General features: G+C 45.1%; 1 protein-coding gene across 1 annotated transcript; it reads right to left on the bottom strand.

Annotated features, from left to right (window-relative positions):
- Positions 1 to 5,170: 5,170 nt before the first annotated feature.
- LOC120047693 (tubulin beta-3 chain) lies at positions 5,171 to 10,709 on the bottom strand. The gene is made up of 4 exons (XM_038993248.1): positions 10,519 to 10,709; positions 7,266 to 7,374; positions 6,918 to 7,028; positions 5,171 to 6,625 (listed from the first exon to the last, which is right to left on the bottom strand). Exons 1-4 carry the CDS (start codon positions 10,573 to 10,575, stop codon positions 5,553 to 5,555), a joined length of 1,350 nt encoding a protein of 449 aa, XP_038849176.1. The 5' UTR covers positions 10,576 to 10,709; the 3' UTR covers positions 5,171 to 5,552.
- Between the last annotated feature and the right edge of the window lie 3,962 nt (positions 10,710 to 14,671).

The following is a 14,671-nucleotide window of genomic DNA, read 5'->3' as shown; positions in this document are numbered from 1 at the left end:
GGGAAGCACAGCCGCGAGCTGCCCAGTGACACGAGCCTACCAGACGAGCTAAATCACTTCTATGCTCGCTTCGAGGCAAGCAACACTGAGGCATGCATGAGCGCATCAGCTGTTCTGGACGACTGTGTAATCACACTCTCCATAGCCAACATGAGTAAGACCTTTAAACAGGTCAACATTCACAAGGCCGCTGGGCCAGACGGATTACCAGGACGGGTGCTCCGGGCATGTGCTGACCAACTGGTAGGTGTCTTCACTGACATTTTCAACATGTCCCTGATTGAGTCTGTAATACCAACATGTTTCAAGCAGACCACCATAGTCCCTGTGCCCAAGAACACTAAGGTAACCTGCCTAAATGACTACAGACCCGTAGCACTCACGTCCATAGCCATGAAATGCTTTGAAAGGCTGGTCATGGCTCACATTAACACCATTATCCCAGAAACCCTAGACCCACTCCAATTTGCATACCGCTCAAACAGATCCACAGATGTTGCAATCTCTATTGCACTCCACACTGCCCTTTCCCACCTGGACAAAAGGAACACCAACGTGAGAATGCTATTCATTGACTACAGCTCAGCGTTCAACACCATAGTGCCCTCAAAGCTCATCACTAAACTAAGGATCCTGGGACTAAACACCTCCCTCTGTAACTGGATCCTGGACTTCCTGACGGGCCGCCCCCGGGTGGTAAGGGTAGGTAACAACACATCTGCTACGCTGATCCTCAACACTGGAGCCCCTCAGGGGTGCGTGCTCAGTCCCCTCCTGTACTCCCTGTTCACCCATGACTGCATGGCCAGGCATGACCCCAACACCATCATTAAGTTTTCAGACGACACAACAGTGGTAGGCCTGATCACTGACAACGACGAGACATCCGATAGGGAGGAGGTCAGAGACCTGGCCGGGTGGTGCCAGAATAACAACCTATCCCTCAACGTAATCAAGACAAAGGAGATGATTGCGGACTACAGGAAAAAGAGGACCAAGCACACCCCCATTCTCATCGACGGGGCTGTAGTGGAGCAGGTTGAGAGCATCAAGTTCCTTGGTGTCCACATCACCAACAAACTATTATGGTCCAAACACACCAAGACAGTCGTGGACAGGGCACGACAAAGCCTATTCCCCCTCAGGAAATGAAAAAGATTTGGCAATGGTCCTCAAAAGGTTCTACAGCTGCAACATCGAGAGCATCTTGACTGGTTGCATCATTGCCTGGTACGGCAACTGCTCAGCCTCCGACCGCAAGGCACTACAGAGGGTAGTGTGTACGGCCCAGTACACTGGGACTAAGCTGCCTGCCATCCAGGACCTCTATACCAGGCGGTGTTAGAGGAAGGCCCTAAAAATTGTCGAAGACTCCAGCCAACCCAGTCATAGACTGTTCTCTCTGCTACTGCATGGCAAGCGGTACCGGAGCGCCAGGTCTTGGACCAAAAGGCTTCTCAACAGCTTTTACCCCCAAGCCATAAGACTGAACAGCTAATCAAATGGCTACCTAGACTATGCATTGTGCCCCACCAACCCCTCTCTGTTTATCATCTATTCAAAGTCACTTTAACTAATCCTACATGAACATATTACCTCTAGACCGACTAACTGGTGCACCCGCACACTGACTCCCGGTACAGTTGAAGTCCGAAGTTTAAATACACCATAGCCAAATACATTTAAACTCAGTTTTTCACAATTCCTGACATTTAATCCTAGTAAAAATTCCCTGTCTTAGGTCAGTTAGGATCACCACTTTATTTTAAGAATGTGAAATGTCAGACTAATAGTAGAGATAATTATTTATTTCAGCTTTTATTTTTTTCATCACATTCCCAGTTGGTCAGAAGTTTATATACACTCAATTAGTATTTGGTAGCATTGCCTTTAAATTGTTTAACTTGGGTCAAGTGTTTTGTGTAGCCTTCCACAAGCTTCCCACAATAAGTTAGGTGAATTTTGGCCCATTCCTCCTGACAGAGCTGGTATAACTGAGTTAGGTTTGTAGGCCTCCTTGCTCGCACACGCTTTTTCAGTTCTGCCCACATTTTTTATAGGATTGAGGTCAGGGCTTTGTGATGGCCACTCCAATACCTTGACTTTGTTGTCCTTAAGCCATTTTGTCACAACTTTGGAAGTATGCCTGGGGTCATTGTCCATTTGGAAGACATATTGGCGACCAAGCTTTAACTTCCTGACTGATGTCTTGAGATGTTGCTTCAATATATCCACATAATTTTCCTACCTCATGATGCCATCTATTTTGTGAAGTGCACCAGTCCCTCCTGCAGTAAAGCACCCCCAAAACATGATGCTGCCACCCCCGTGCTTCACGGTTGGGATGGTGTTCTTCTGCTTGTAAGCCTCCCCCTTTTTCCTCCAAACATAACGATGGTCATTATGGACAAACTGTTCTATTTTTTGTTTCATCAGACCAGAGGACATTTCTCCAATAAGTACGATCTTTGTACCCATGTGCAGTTGCAAACCGTAGTCTGGCTTTTTTATGGCGGTTTTGGAGCAGTGGCTTCTTCTTTGCTGAGCGGCCTTTCAGGTTATGTCGATATAGGACTTGTTTTACTGTGGATATAGATACTTTTGTATCTGTTTCCTCTAGCATCTTCACACGGTCCTTTGCTGTTGTTCTGGGATTGTTTTGCACTTTTCGCACCAAAGTACGTTCATCTCTAGGAGACAGAACGCGTCTCCTTCCTGAGCGCTATGACGGCTGTGTGGTCCCATGGTGTTTATACTTGGGTACTATTGTTTGTACAGATGAACGTGGTACCTTCAGGCGTTTGGAAATTTCTCCCAAGGATGAACCTTGGGTCTTGGCTGATTTCTTTTGATTTTCCCATGATGTCAAGCAAAGAGGCACTGAGTTTGAAGGTAGGCCTCGAAATACATCCACAGGTACATTGACTCAAATTATGTCAATTAGCCTATCAGAAGCTTCTGAAGCCATGACATTATTTTCTGGAATTTTCCAAGCTGTTTAAAGGCAGTCAACTTAGTATATGTAAACTTCTGACCCACTGGAATTGTGATACAGTGAATTATAATTGAAATAATCTGTAAACAATTGTTGGAAAATGACTTGTGTCATGCACAACGTAGATGTCCTAACCGACTTGCCAAAACTATAGTTTGATAACAAGAAACTTCCAACCTAAGTGTATGTAAACTTCCGACTTCAACTGTATATAGTCTCGCTACTGTTATTTTTTACAGTTATTTTTTATTTATCTATTGTTTACCTAATACCTATTTTTACTTAACTGCACTGCTGTTTAAGGGCTTGTAAGTAAGCATTTCACTGTAAGGTCTAAACCTGTTCTATTCGGCGCACGTGACAAATAAACTTTGATTTGATTGGCCCTTCCGTACATTCTGTGTGTCGTGATCCAGTGCATCAGCCTAGCTGGTCTGCTGTGAGCTGTATATGTCTCTTTCCTCTACAGCTTGGCTGCAAGTGAGACACTGACTCACTAGGCCTCTCCCTACAGTCCACAGGCCTTCCTCATCTCTATGCTTCCCACATGAGAAAATACTACAGTTTACTATAGAATACTACATAGAATTCTATAGTAAACTGTATAATAATATACTACACCCGTGTCCCTTGATCATGTGTAGTACTTACTATAGAATGTTGTAGTATACTGTAGAATACTATAGTAAATACTACAGTATTATCAGAAAAAAACCTGTAGTAAATACTACAGTAATGTCCACAAAAACACTACCATTTTTCACTACAGTAAATACTACAGTATTTAATTTGCATACACCCTGCTCATTCCTCTCCTCCATATCGCAATTTGTGCCAGCCATAAGTGAGAAACCTACATGCCAAGTATAAACCATATATTGTTTCCCTACAGGTTATAGAAGAGAGCAGAAGCTCTGAGCTGTCCATTCAGACTCCCAATCCTATTTACAGGTTATGGAAAATGTGCTATATTAGTATTTCTCCAAAAGGTTTCCTTAAGGAGAAAGCCTCCACTTCTATGCCAATTATAAAACAAATACACTATAGTAAATACTACAATATAATACAGTCTGCAAAAACACTACAGTAAATACTAAAGTATACTACAATATGCAAAAACACTACATCAATTACTAAGGTATATACTACAGTTTCTTTTACCAGTATTTATACTGTGTGTTCTGTGATACTGTATAAAGAGCTGCTCTGCTCAGGGCCCCTTGCCACAGGCTCTAAGTGCTGAGGCATCGCCAGCATGTGATCCACCCAGCCGACTGGCCACATACATTGTAGAAGAGAGAGCACAAACAGCCTCCATCTCTCTAACCAGAGAGATAGTCACTTCTCCTGTTTCTTCAAGAAATGCAGGTGTTTTCTTGGGATTGTTGATTTGTTTTTGAACGTGTCATATTCGTGGCACTCTCCACATTTTACCTGTTCCTCCTTGTCCTTCAAATCAATTGGCTCTAACCATATGCACTAGAATTCCTGCCTCCTTTTATTCCTGCCTCCTTTTGTTCCAACAAGGCACCACACCTGACCATCTAAACTAATTGATCAGTTCAGTGATTGCCTCAACTCAACACACCTGGTCTTCCAGGTCGGTTAAATCCAAAACATGAAGTGATGTGACCCTCCAGGACCAGGATTACCTACATGTTTTAGACCATGCAGATAAGTATGTAATTGGAAGGCCTTCAGGCTATCTTGTAGATCAGCAGTGTCAAACTCATTCCATGGAGGGCCTAGCCCTAGTGTCTGCTGTTTTTTCCTTTCAATTAAGACCTAGACAACCAGATGAGGGGAGTTCCTTACTAGTCAGTGACCTTAAGTCCAAGGGAGGAGCAACCCCTCTGTAGAATCAGTTTGACACTTGTTGTAGATCATCCACCATCTTAGCTCCTCACAGCCTGTTCTATCCAGACTCCACCCATGCTGCCCAAGGTGTGCCTCAACCTCCAGGGGACTGAGATCCAGTATTTTTATCCAGCATCTAGGTCACCTCCACATGGGACAGTCATGCAGCGGAGTCCAAGTTCAACAAGGCTCTGCTTTATCCTATTTTTCTAGAAGAAAGACCCCTAGTCATTGTACTGCAATACACTGTCCCCGTTTCCACTAAAAAAAACTTCAGAAACCCTGAACACAGTGTAGCAAAACAAGATGGTGTATAATATTATTCATGTTTAATATCCCCAACAAGTCAGAAAAAGCTAATTACAAAGTAGGCCTGAAGATGTTTATTATAAGAAATTAAGGGCTATTCGTCATCAGTTTATGAGACACTTTATTTCACCCATTCAACTTAGTGGTCTGTCTGGGAGGTTTTTATCAACAGGATAAATCAACAGGAGACCATGAGTTGGTCAGAGGACTAAGGGAAGTGGGGCTAACAGTTAGCAAAGACAGTGAGAGCAGGGGGGGGGGGGGGGGGGGGGGGGTATAGGGAGGGAGGGTTATACAGTACAGTGTACATGAGGCAGATAATAACCCTGCTACACATAGACAAAGCTCTGTCGGCTGGGTTTACACAAGCTTGGTTCTTCTTCCAAGGTGTTCACCGGGCCTGGCTCTCTGACTCTTCCTCATCGTCTTCATACATCTCTCCCTCCTCCTCGGTGGTGGCGTCCTGGTACTGCTGGTACTCTGACACCAGGTCGTTCATGTTGCTCTCTGCCTCGGTGAACTCCATCTCGTCCATGCCCTCTCCGGTGTACCAGTGCAGGAAAGCCTTGCGGCGAAACATGGCAGTGAACTGCTCGGAGATGCGCTTGAACAGCTCCTGGATGGCTGTGTTGTTCCCGATGAAGGTGGCGGACATCTTGAGACCGCGGGGCGGGATGTTACAGACGGCCACTTTGACGTTGTTGGGGATCCATTCGACAAAGTAGCTGCTGTTCTTACTCTGGATGGCCAACATCTGTTCGTCCACCTCCTTCATGGACATCTGACCACGGAACACCATGGCCACGGTCAGGTAGCGTCCGTGACGCGGGTCGCAAGCGGCCATCATGTTCTTGGCGTCAAACAACTGCTGGGTGAGCTCAGGCACAGACAGTGCATTGTAGCACGCGCTGCCACGCGCCGTGAGGGGGGCGAAGCCAGGCATGAAGAAGTGCAGACGGGGGAAGGGCACCATATTGACAGCCAGTTTGCGGAGGTCAGCATTGAGCTGGCCGGGGAAGCGGAAGGAGGTAGTAACACCGCTCATGGTGGCCGACACCAGGTGGTTGAGGTCTCCGTAGGTGGGCGTGGGGAGCTTGAGCGTGCGGAAGCAGATGTCGTAAAGCGCCTCGTTGTCAATGCAGTAGGTTTCGTCTGTGTTCTCCAGCAGCTGATGGATGGACAGGGTGGCATTGTAGGGCTCCACCACTGTGTCTGATACTTTAGGGGAGGGCACCACGCTGAAGGTGTTCATGATGCGGTCAGGGTACTCTTCCCGGATCTTGCTGATGAGCAGGGTCCCCATGCCAGAGCCTGTGCCCCCTCCCAGAGAGTGGGTGAGCTGGAAGCCCTGGAGACAGTCACAGTTCTCACATTCCTTCCTGACTACGTCCAGGACTGAGTCCACCAGCTCTGCCCCCTCTGTGTAGTGACCCTTAGCCCAGTTGTTACCAGCTCCACTCTGACCTATAGGGCAACAACACACTTCAAGATAGAGCTTCAGCAGTTATCAACGCTGCATTTGTACAGGAGCTACACATTTCCATCGTTTTAATGACATTTGGGAGCATTTACTGTAAGTAAATAAAAGCAAATGTCTTTAATGGAAATATTACATCAAACTATTTATGTTGTTAGTGATTATTACAGAAGAGACTGTAAATGGCAGATTGTGGTTAGGCAGTAACAGCCACTCTTCTAATGCTATCATTGAGCACTGTGGCCATATTTAACCCACATTGGATAGAGAGATACTGACCGAAGATGAAGTTGTCTGGTCTGAAGAGTTGTCCGTAGGTCCCAGAGCGAACACTGTCCATAGTTCCTGGCTCCAGGTCTACTAGGATGGCCCTGGGGACGTACTTAGAGGCTGGGGAGAGACAGCAGATGTTGTTACCTGCAACGCCCTAATAAATACTACTGTATATCACAGTCAAGTTTAGTACAATAGGATTAAAGTGGATATTCTCAAGTCTAGATAAACCCCAAAGAGTGAGAGAGTGTTCAACTGAAACAGGTCATTACAAGTATTGAGCAACAGGGCTTTTAGTGTTGTGTTGTTTTTGGGCTTGTGTAGATGTGTATTTAGTTCCACTATCAGACTCACATGAGGCCTCATTGTAGTAGACACTGATCCTCTCCAGCTGCAGTGGGGAGTCGCCCTCATAGTTCCCTGTAGGGCTGATGCCATGTTCATCACTGATCACCTCCCAGAACTGCACAACACAAAGACACAAACATTACCAGTAACACATAGTTCTATACAAGCAAAGTAGATGTAAACTTCTCAGCAGACTTATAGTTGGGACCATATTGAACTATCAATGGGGTACTTGGAGGTGAAATTAGTGGGGGGCTCTAGTAAAAACTGTGGGCCAATGTAAGTTGGGATAGTGGGCATCTAGGCTTTGTCTGCCATCCGTCCTGGGTTCTGCTCCATGACCCCATTTAAGCCAACAGTTAGTCCAGCTGTCTCCACAGTTCCCCAGGGCCTTGGGCTGCAAGACTCATACTGAGGTAGAGGCCCTCTCAGAGGGGACAGACTCCATCTGGAGAGGCTCTCTCTGCTTCAACACTCACACATACATACATATATATGCCTGCACACACATACAGAAAGTGTGTTGCTAGGTAAAAAGACAAAAGAGGACACTGCCTAATGTAGTTAAAATACGTATACTGTTACTGAGTATATAGCCCAGTGTGTGTGTATCAGACAGAGAGACAGACAGAGGGACACAGACAGAGACCTATGAAAGTCTAAAATAGAACACAGACAGACCCCCGCAGGCCCACACAGTCATCACTATCAAGGGCAAACACAGGACACGTACTTGGAAGGAGGATGCCAAATGGCCATACCAAATCATAGATTAGATATTGTCCGTTTTACTGTGCTAATCTCAGTTTCTCATTACTATGCAATAGAAGGTCCTTATCGGCAAAGTGCTGTTCTCCTTTAAGCAAAAAACACCATCTGGGCATTCACTAAAAGCAGACAAACACCAAAAAGATACTGTGCAGAATAACAATGGTCACTCAAAAGACCCATTTCAATCCCATTTTGGTATCAGTGTGTTAATCCCATATCTGTGTCACTCAACAGCCAGCCAGATGGAGTGACATTAATCCCATATGGTGTCAGTGTGTTGACAAAAATGACCTTTCCTCTATCCGGCTGTCTAGACTGCTGTGACCAAGGGCACCACACCCAGTATGAAGACTATTTTAGGTCTGAGTTCCGACAATGGTGTCCCTCTTCCTCTCCCCAGGTGAAGTACTCCCTCCCTCTCCTCCGCAGAAGATACTCCTTAGTTCTCTAATTATCTATCCTGTCCCAAACAGATGTCCCCTGCCATCTAAATCAGTAATTAAGAGTTCCTCTTGTTCCTTAATTATGGCTCTGTAACTTAAATCTGGCAATATCTCTTCTAGGGGACAAACAAAGAAACAGAAAATAAATAAGAAAAGGAGAGACAGAGAGATTAAAGGGAACCCACTACACAGCGATAGAGAAATAGAGAGTTAGATGACTAAATAGTCTGTAGGGAATTTTTGCGTTCTCATTCTCAGTTACTATCGCTACACTGGCAAAAGTGTAGATTCTTCCGTTGTTATCTGACTTCATCATGTACTGCATTAGCAATGGCAGATGTGTGGTGCTAGTAGACAGACTGCCATATCATAGTTGAGCATCAGAATGAGGTCACCATTGCAGTATATCAGATGACAAAAGGTCCCACTCCCAACACATTCTCTCCCCCTCCCCATCTCTCTGGGTTTCTCTTTGTTGGGAGTAACCTGAGCATTATGAACAAGTCATTTTCCCAACAACTGCCCCATTAGAGAAACGGTGGTCAGAATCAGCAAAAGAGCTGAGTCACTAGTGAAATACTCCAGAGGGGAGTGAAGGAAAGTGGACACGTGACACGCTCACTTGTTCAGCTGTGGTCAAACAAGTATGTTTCAGCTGATACTGTAGTTGTAGATTTGGTTCTGGGTAATGATGATTATGGTGATGAGGCTGATTATGATGAGGAGGTTACGTAGCTGTCCAAAATCACTACGGAGGCACCTGAGGCTCAGGAAAGGCTGCCTTAAATGTTATGAATAATAAATGAGACAGTATCATTAGCCCCCCTATGTCTTTCACTCTGAAATGATTGCCATTTATGATCCACCATGTTGAACAAATCCATGATAAATCGTCTCCAGCAGAGACTCAGATCATAGTGAACTAATGTAGGCTATCTCCAGATGGTCAAAACACAACAAAAGAGGGGAAGAACTGTAAACCGGTTTAGTTTTAGATGGTCACATACAACATCACCTGATTGGCTGGCTGCAAGTGCAGGTGATGTCATGCAAAACAGAGCAACAACAAAATAAGAAGCTGTCAACTGTAGGCTAAAAAACTGCCTCACAGTCACGGACCATAAAAAATGGATTACAGCTTAAGACAGAAAAGCTTTCAGCATTTAGGCAATACCCTTCCTGAAGACTCACTGTCTAATAGACCATCAAACCTGACAGCAACCCAAACCACTAGTCAGTGCGATTGTAGGCTATCTGCAGTGGTAATTTAGGACCAGTTATCATAATTTGATCCTCCGTTAACAAAACTTTGATTAACTGATCCATTCAGTTTGCTGCGAAGTCAAACATAGCCTATATAGATAGACGTATATGACATCAACTACCACATCTACTGGAGGCTGGCATGCTGCTTAGAGAAAGAGAGCTATACTTGTCATTGTTACAGCGGCCTGTAAACTGTGCTCGGGCCCTCAGTGGAGTGTTTGCGCAGCGGGACCAGCCCCAACAGTCCGAGCCTTTGTCTGGCCCCCCTGCAGTCTACCCGAGGGCGTGGTGGTTTTCAACAGTGTCTCACCACGCCTTTCTGTGCGTCAACACTCGCGGTTTACAAAAGATGGTGGATCTCTGTCCGTTAACCATTAAAACAAATGGTCACAGTTCCGGTCTGGTTAAGGTGTGGACTCTCCCATAGGCACCAATGCGACAGCATCTGGGTCAGGTCTGTTTACTCTATTGACTGTGTATGAATCAGAAAAAAGGAGCGAGTGAAATGGCCTCACTTCCTTTCCCGTCTCTGAGTTTAGTTCCATCTACCCGAACTACGCATCTCTCACAATCTGCGACACAGGCGGGGATCCCAAACTATTCAACTAACCTAACGTTACTGAGTAAACCCGCTGCCCCACAACTTCGGTCTAACTAAATATATACGAATGCATTACATGAAAAAAAAGATTATATCACAATGCTTTAAAACGACACTTGCGTAAAAATATTATAACGGTTAAACTAGTCAGCTGTTGGGAAGATTTTTTTGTTTATACCTTGGCTCCGATCTGGTTGCCACACTGGCCGGCTTGAAGATGAACTATTTCCCTCATCCTGTCCTCTGTGTGTTATGTTTTTCTTCTTGTGGATGTGGGCGAGTCGGAGAGGGCGCTGGTCCCAGTTGCACACGGAAGCAAAGGGATTGGTATGTGCTGAGTGGAGGTTTTATCTTGCGCAGGTCTGCTGAGTGGCGAAACGGGTAGTATGTTCCACCAATTGCTGACGTCATCTATGTCCTGGAGAGAGACGGTCGCTGACCAATGGCAGACACTTGCGGCAGAGCATCCCAGTGTGTGAGTCAGGGAAAAACTAACGGGACGCGGCTGACTTGCAGACTTGCAAACCGATATTTCATTTTCGAATTGGTAAGGGTCAGTGATAGATTTTGGCTAGTCGTGGCTGTCAAAGGGATGCTGGTCAGAAACACACACATACACACACACACACACACACACACACACACACACACACACACACACACACACACACACACACACACACACACACACACACACACACACACACACACACACACACACACACACCCACCACCACCACTACGAACACGCCCACCAACATTTGAAAAATCCCAGAGTCATGGTGGAAGCAACAACACAGTTTAGTTAGATGTCAGGGAGATGAGAGAGGAGAGAAAATGATCTTCAACACTGAACAGTGTGACTGATTCTTTCTCTGTGTGCACATAGTCTTGTGGCATGGTGCATTGTTTCTATAGACTAGGAGATCACTCACACCTACATATCCTTAATGACAGATGAACAATTTCTTACAGCAAAATATATTTTTCCCAAAGTCAGTCCCATAACTGTAATGTCAGAAACATTAAGATTCAGTATCGGCAGATTCAGGGAGGAAGAAGAGTGGAGCACAGTGAACACTGATGACCACAACCTTGCTGTGGCCCTTATTAACATGAACACTGATGACCACAACCTTGCTGTGGCCCTTATTAACATGAACACTGCAATCATTATACAGTGAATAGTCTGGTCCAAGGATGTTTATCTATGCCTCAACTCTCTGCAGTCTCTGCCCGCTGAGATATGTATTGATTGCTGAGTCAGGTAGCAGTTGTGGTTAAGTGCTCTGAGGAAGACTCCAGTGGCGCTCCTCATGGACAGATGGCCTGCCTATGAAGCAGGTCCTGTTTGTGTGCGTGTGTGTGCACGTGTGTGCACGTGTGTGTATGAGACATCTACAGTACATGCATACAGTACATCTCACACTGTAAGTTGCCTCTGTTCCAGTAGCCGTGTATTCTGATTTCCAGAAACACGATTGTGATGAGCTATTAGTCTCTTTGGACATCTGGGCCTGCTTTGTCTTCACACAGAGCCTGTGGAGAGGATGAGAAGCCAACACCCGTGAAACCAACAGCTGCGGAAACTCTGCTCAGAGCACAGAGACCAGAGTGAGGCAGCCACCACAGCCCCCGCCCCTCTTCCCTGCCCCCTCAGTGTCTGCCATCCACTGCTGCTTAGCAACTAGATCCACACAATGTGAGCGAGCCTCTGTCGCTAATCAGCCACATAGTGTGGGATAGCTGTTGATTTCCTGTTCGTCTGCTAATACAGCTGAGCTAACTGCTTTAGCAGAGGGGCGTTCACCTGTTAGAACATCAATAAACCATAGTGTCCCTCTAAAGATGACACTAACACCAATGATTACATTACTGACCACACTGCCATAGACAAGGGAGTGGAAAGCTAGATCAGAGGGATTATGTATGGAATCCGACTGGGTTTGAGAGCTGAGAGTTGAATCATGGACTATGTCACTGTTCTTTAATCCCAAAAGTATCCACATCCTGTGGGTCTCCAAGACCATGTCTGCAGAACACTGGCCCATGCACTGCCAATTCTGGGGGTAGTGAGAAAAACTGAGGCTAAATGCTTTGCTTTGCACTGGTCAAGAGTTGCTTGTCTGCCCCTCCCACGTCTCAAAGCCAATATGGCCATCTAGTGGTCAGAAATTGCCAGAGCCTCTCTAACATGTTTGATATAAAGGGCCCCAATAGTGGCACGGGGGCACAGAGCGTGGTGAAGCTGATCAAATTGATGTTACTGTCATATAACACTTCTGTCAAAATGATTAAATCATGCATCTCATAACTTATCTATCCTTCTCTGACTCTGCATTATGCCAGTAACGTTAGTGAGGAGGATTGCCATGATGAGTCACACAGCACCAGTTGACTTGATGACAGGGTTATCTGGTCAACAGTTGTAAAATGGCAGTTCACATTATGAAGCACTGTTGATGAGACAGTATCCATATTTGAAAGGTTTTAAGTGAGTTTACGACTCACTTCATTTTTGGTCGATTCTGAGGACCTCTTATTCATGACAAAACCACTGTTGAGATGTATTTTGAATTTCTTGTGGGAAATAAATTGTAAACCAATACGTCTGAAATAACCTCTGTATAACCTCTCATCTCAGAAAGGGACTGAATGTGGAGTTTTCAAAACCCCACAAACACAATTAAACTGGGCACTTGGTATGACCCCATACCTAACGTTTTGTCTCCCTAAGAGTTTCAAACTGTCCTTTATCTAACCTCTCTTTAATAATGAGCATACCAGCTAATTTCAGCATTTCCCAGTAATGTCTCACTTTCCAATGAACATATTGCTGAAGAGAATACTGTAGTTAGATTTCATGGAAGCTTCCATGCACAGACCTCAAACAAATACTTGTGCTATTTTTTTTGATTGGGGTCGTATCATACAGTTTACAGTTTCATACTTACGTTCAGTTGACTGTATAGACCATTGTTGAAAATATAACCTATACAGGGTTAGGCAGAAGGCATCAACAGGCAAGTAAGAATGTTGGTTACCTAATTTGATTCTAGTGTGACTAGGAGACATTGGGCTCAGACCAGACTTTCTTGGGGAAAACACGTACAGTATGGAGCCGTACAATGGAGCCTGTACAATCAGGTCAGGATTTCAAGCTCTCATTTGGATGCCAGCCACTAAATGATTACTGCACCCATCTCATCCCAATCTCAGTCATCCATCCATAACCCCTACATGCCTAATTGCCTCTATCGATGTTCTCTGATTGGATGTGGTGACCTCAGAGGCAGACACGCGTACATAAGGGGTGTGTTCCAGATACACATTTTCTGAGCAGTTTTCTACGTAGACCCTTACATAATTTTTACATGGTTCCTGAGATTTTGCACTTCTACTGTCATTGTACTGATTTATCTGCACAGACCTGCATAGAATCCCTGTACTTGGAGCGCACCCAAGGTCAAAAGGGGCATGACTGAGGTTACACTATGTCCACATTGACTTCATCATGTACTACACTAAAACCGAAACTATTATATAGCACTATGATGAATTTGAGTTTGTAGATGAAATATTCTTCATTTATAGGACTCATTTGTCAGGAAGGGGTTTAAGCTTCCTCCTTGGGTTGCAACAATGAGGGCAAGCATGTTGATTCTTCAAGCCAAAGCAGTGGAAGATGTGAACAGAGCAGCTTTGTGTAGCAGAGCTAATGGAGAAGACACCAGTTGAGCGTCAGCCCCCTCCCCCCCTATTGCTTCAGTGAAGTGACAAGAATTCCTATTTGATGCCTAATAAAGGGCCCCCCCAAAATATTTGTTGATATGAAAGCCCTCTGTTATTACAGTGCATTCCAGGCGCTCGGTCCTCCCAAAATACACAGCCTACCCCAGGGCCCACAACGACCGGCTACCACGTGGAGAGGGTCCATCAAGTTCCAAAGGTTACTGTATCATCACCACACTCTCAATCTCAGATGCTGCTCAACCACTTTTCTGTTTATTCGATAGAAGGCTCCTGTCACATCTTTGCATACAGCATATGGCTTTGGTTGATTTGGTTGCCAATTGAAGTCATTCAACAAACAATAGTGCAAAGGAAATCTAGAAAGCTCACAGACAAACACGCTTTTCATTTCACCCTGAAGGAAAGGAACTAGGTGATTTGTGAAGGTTATGGTTCAAAGGCTTTGATTTTAAAACGGGGATCAGAAAATTATCCAACTTAATTAAGACACCCTTAAGCAGCTTTTAATTTCCCCCATCAGTTTAAAAATGTCCCCTTCCATTGAAAAGCACCCCGGGGTCAGCTAGTTGAATGGACCT

This window comes from Salvelinus namaycush, chromosome 1 (assembly GCF_016432855.1).
Source record: "Salvelinus namaycush isolate Seneca chromosome 1, SaNama_1.0, whole genome shotgun sequence".
Lineage (NCBI taxonomy): Eukaryota > Metazoa > Chordata > Actinopteri > Salmoniformes > Salmonidae > Salvelinus > Salvelinus namaycush.
This window is presented reverse-complemented; position numbering and strand designations above follow the sequence as displayed.

Coding starts and splice junctions, on each gene's coding strand:
- LOC120047693 (XM_038993248.1), bottom strand. CDS start 10,575: ATGAGGGAAATAGTTCATCTTCAAGCCGGCCAGTGTGGCAACCAGATC. Junction 7,375..10,518: donor GCAACCAGATCGGAGCCAAG/GTATAAACAAAA, acceptor TGTGTTGTGCAG/TTCTGGGAGGTGATCAGTGA. Junction 7,029..7,265: donor CTACTACAATGAGGCCTCAT/GTGAGTCTGATA, acceptor GTCTCTCCCCAG/CCTCTAAGTACGTCCCCAGG.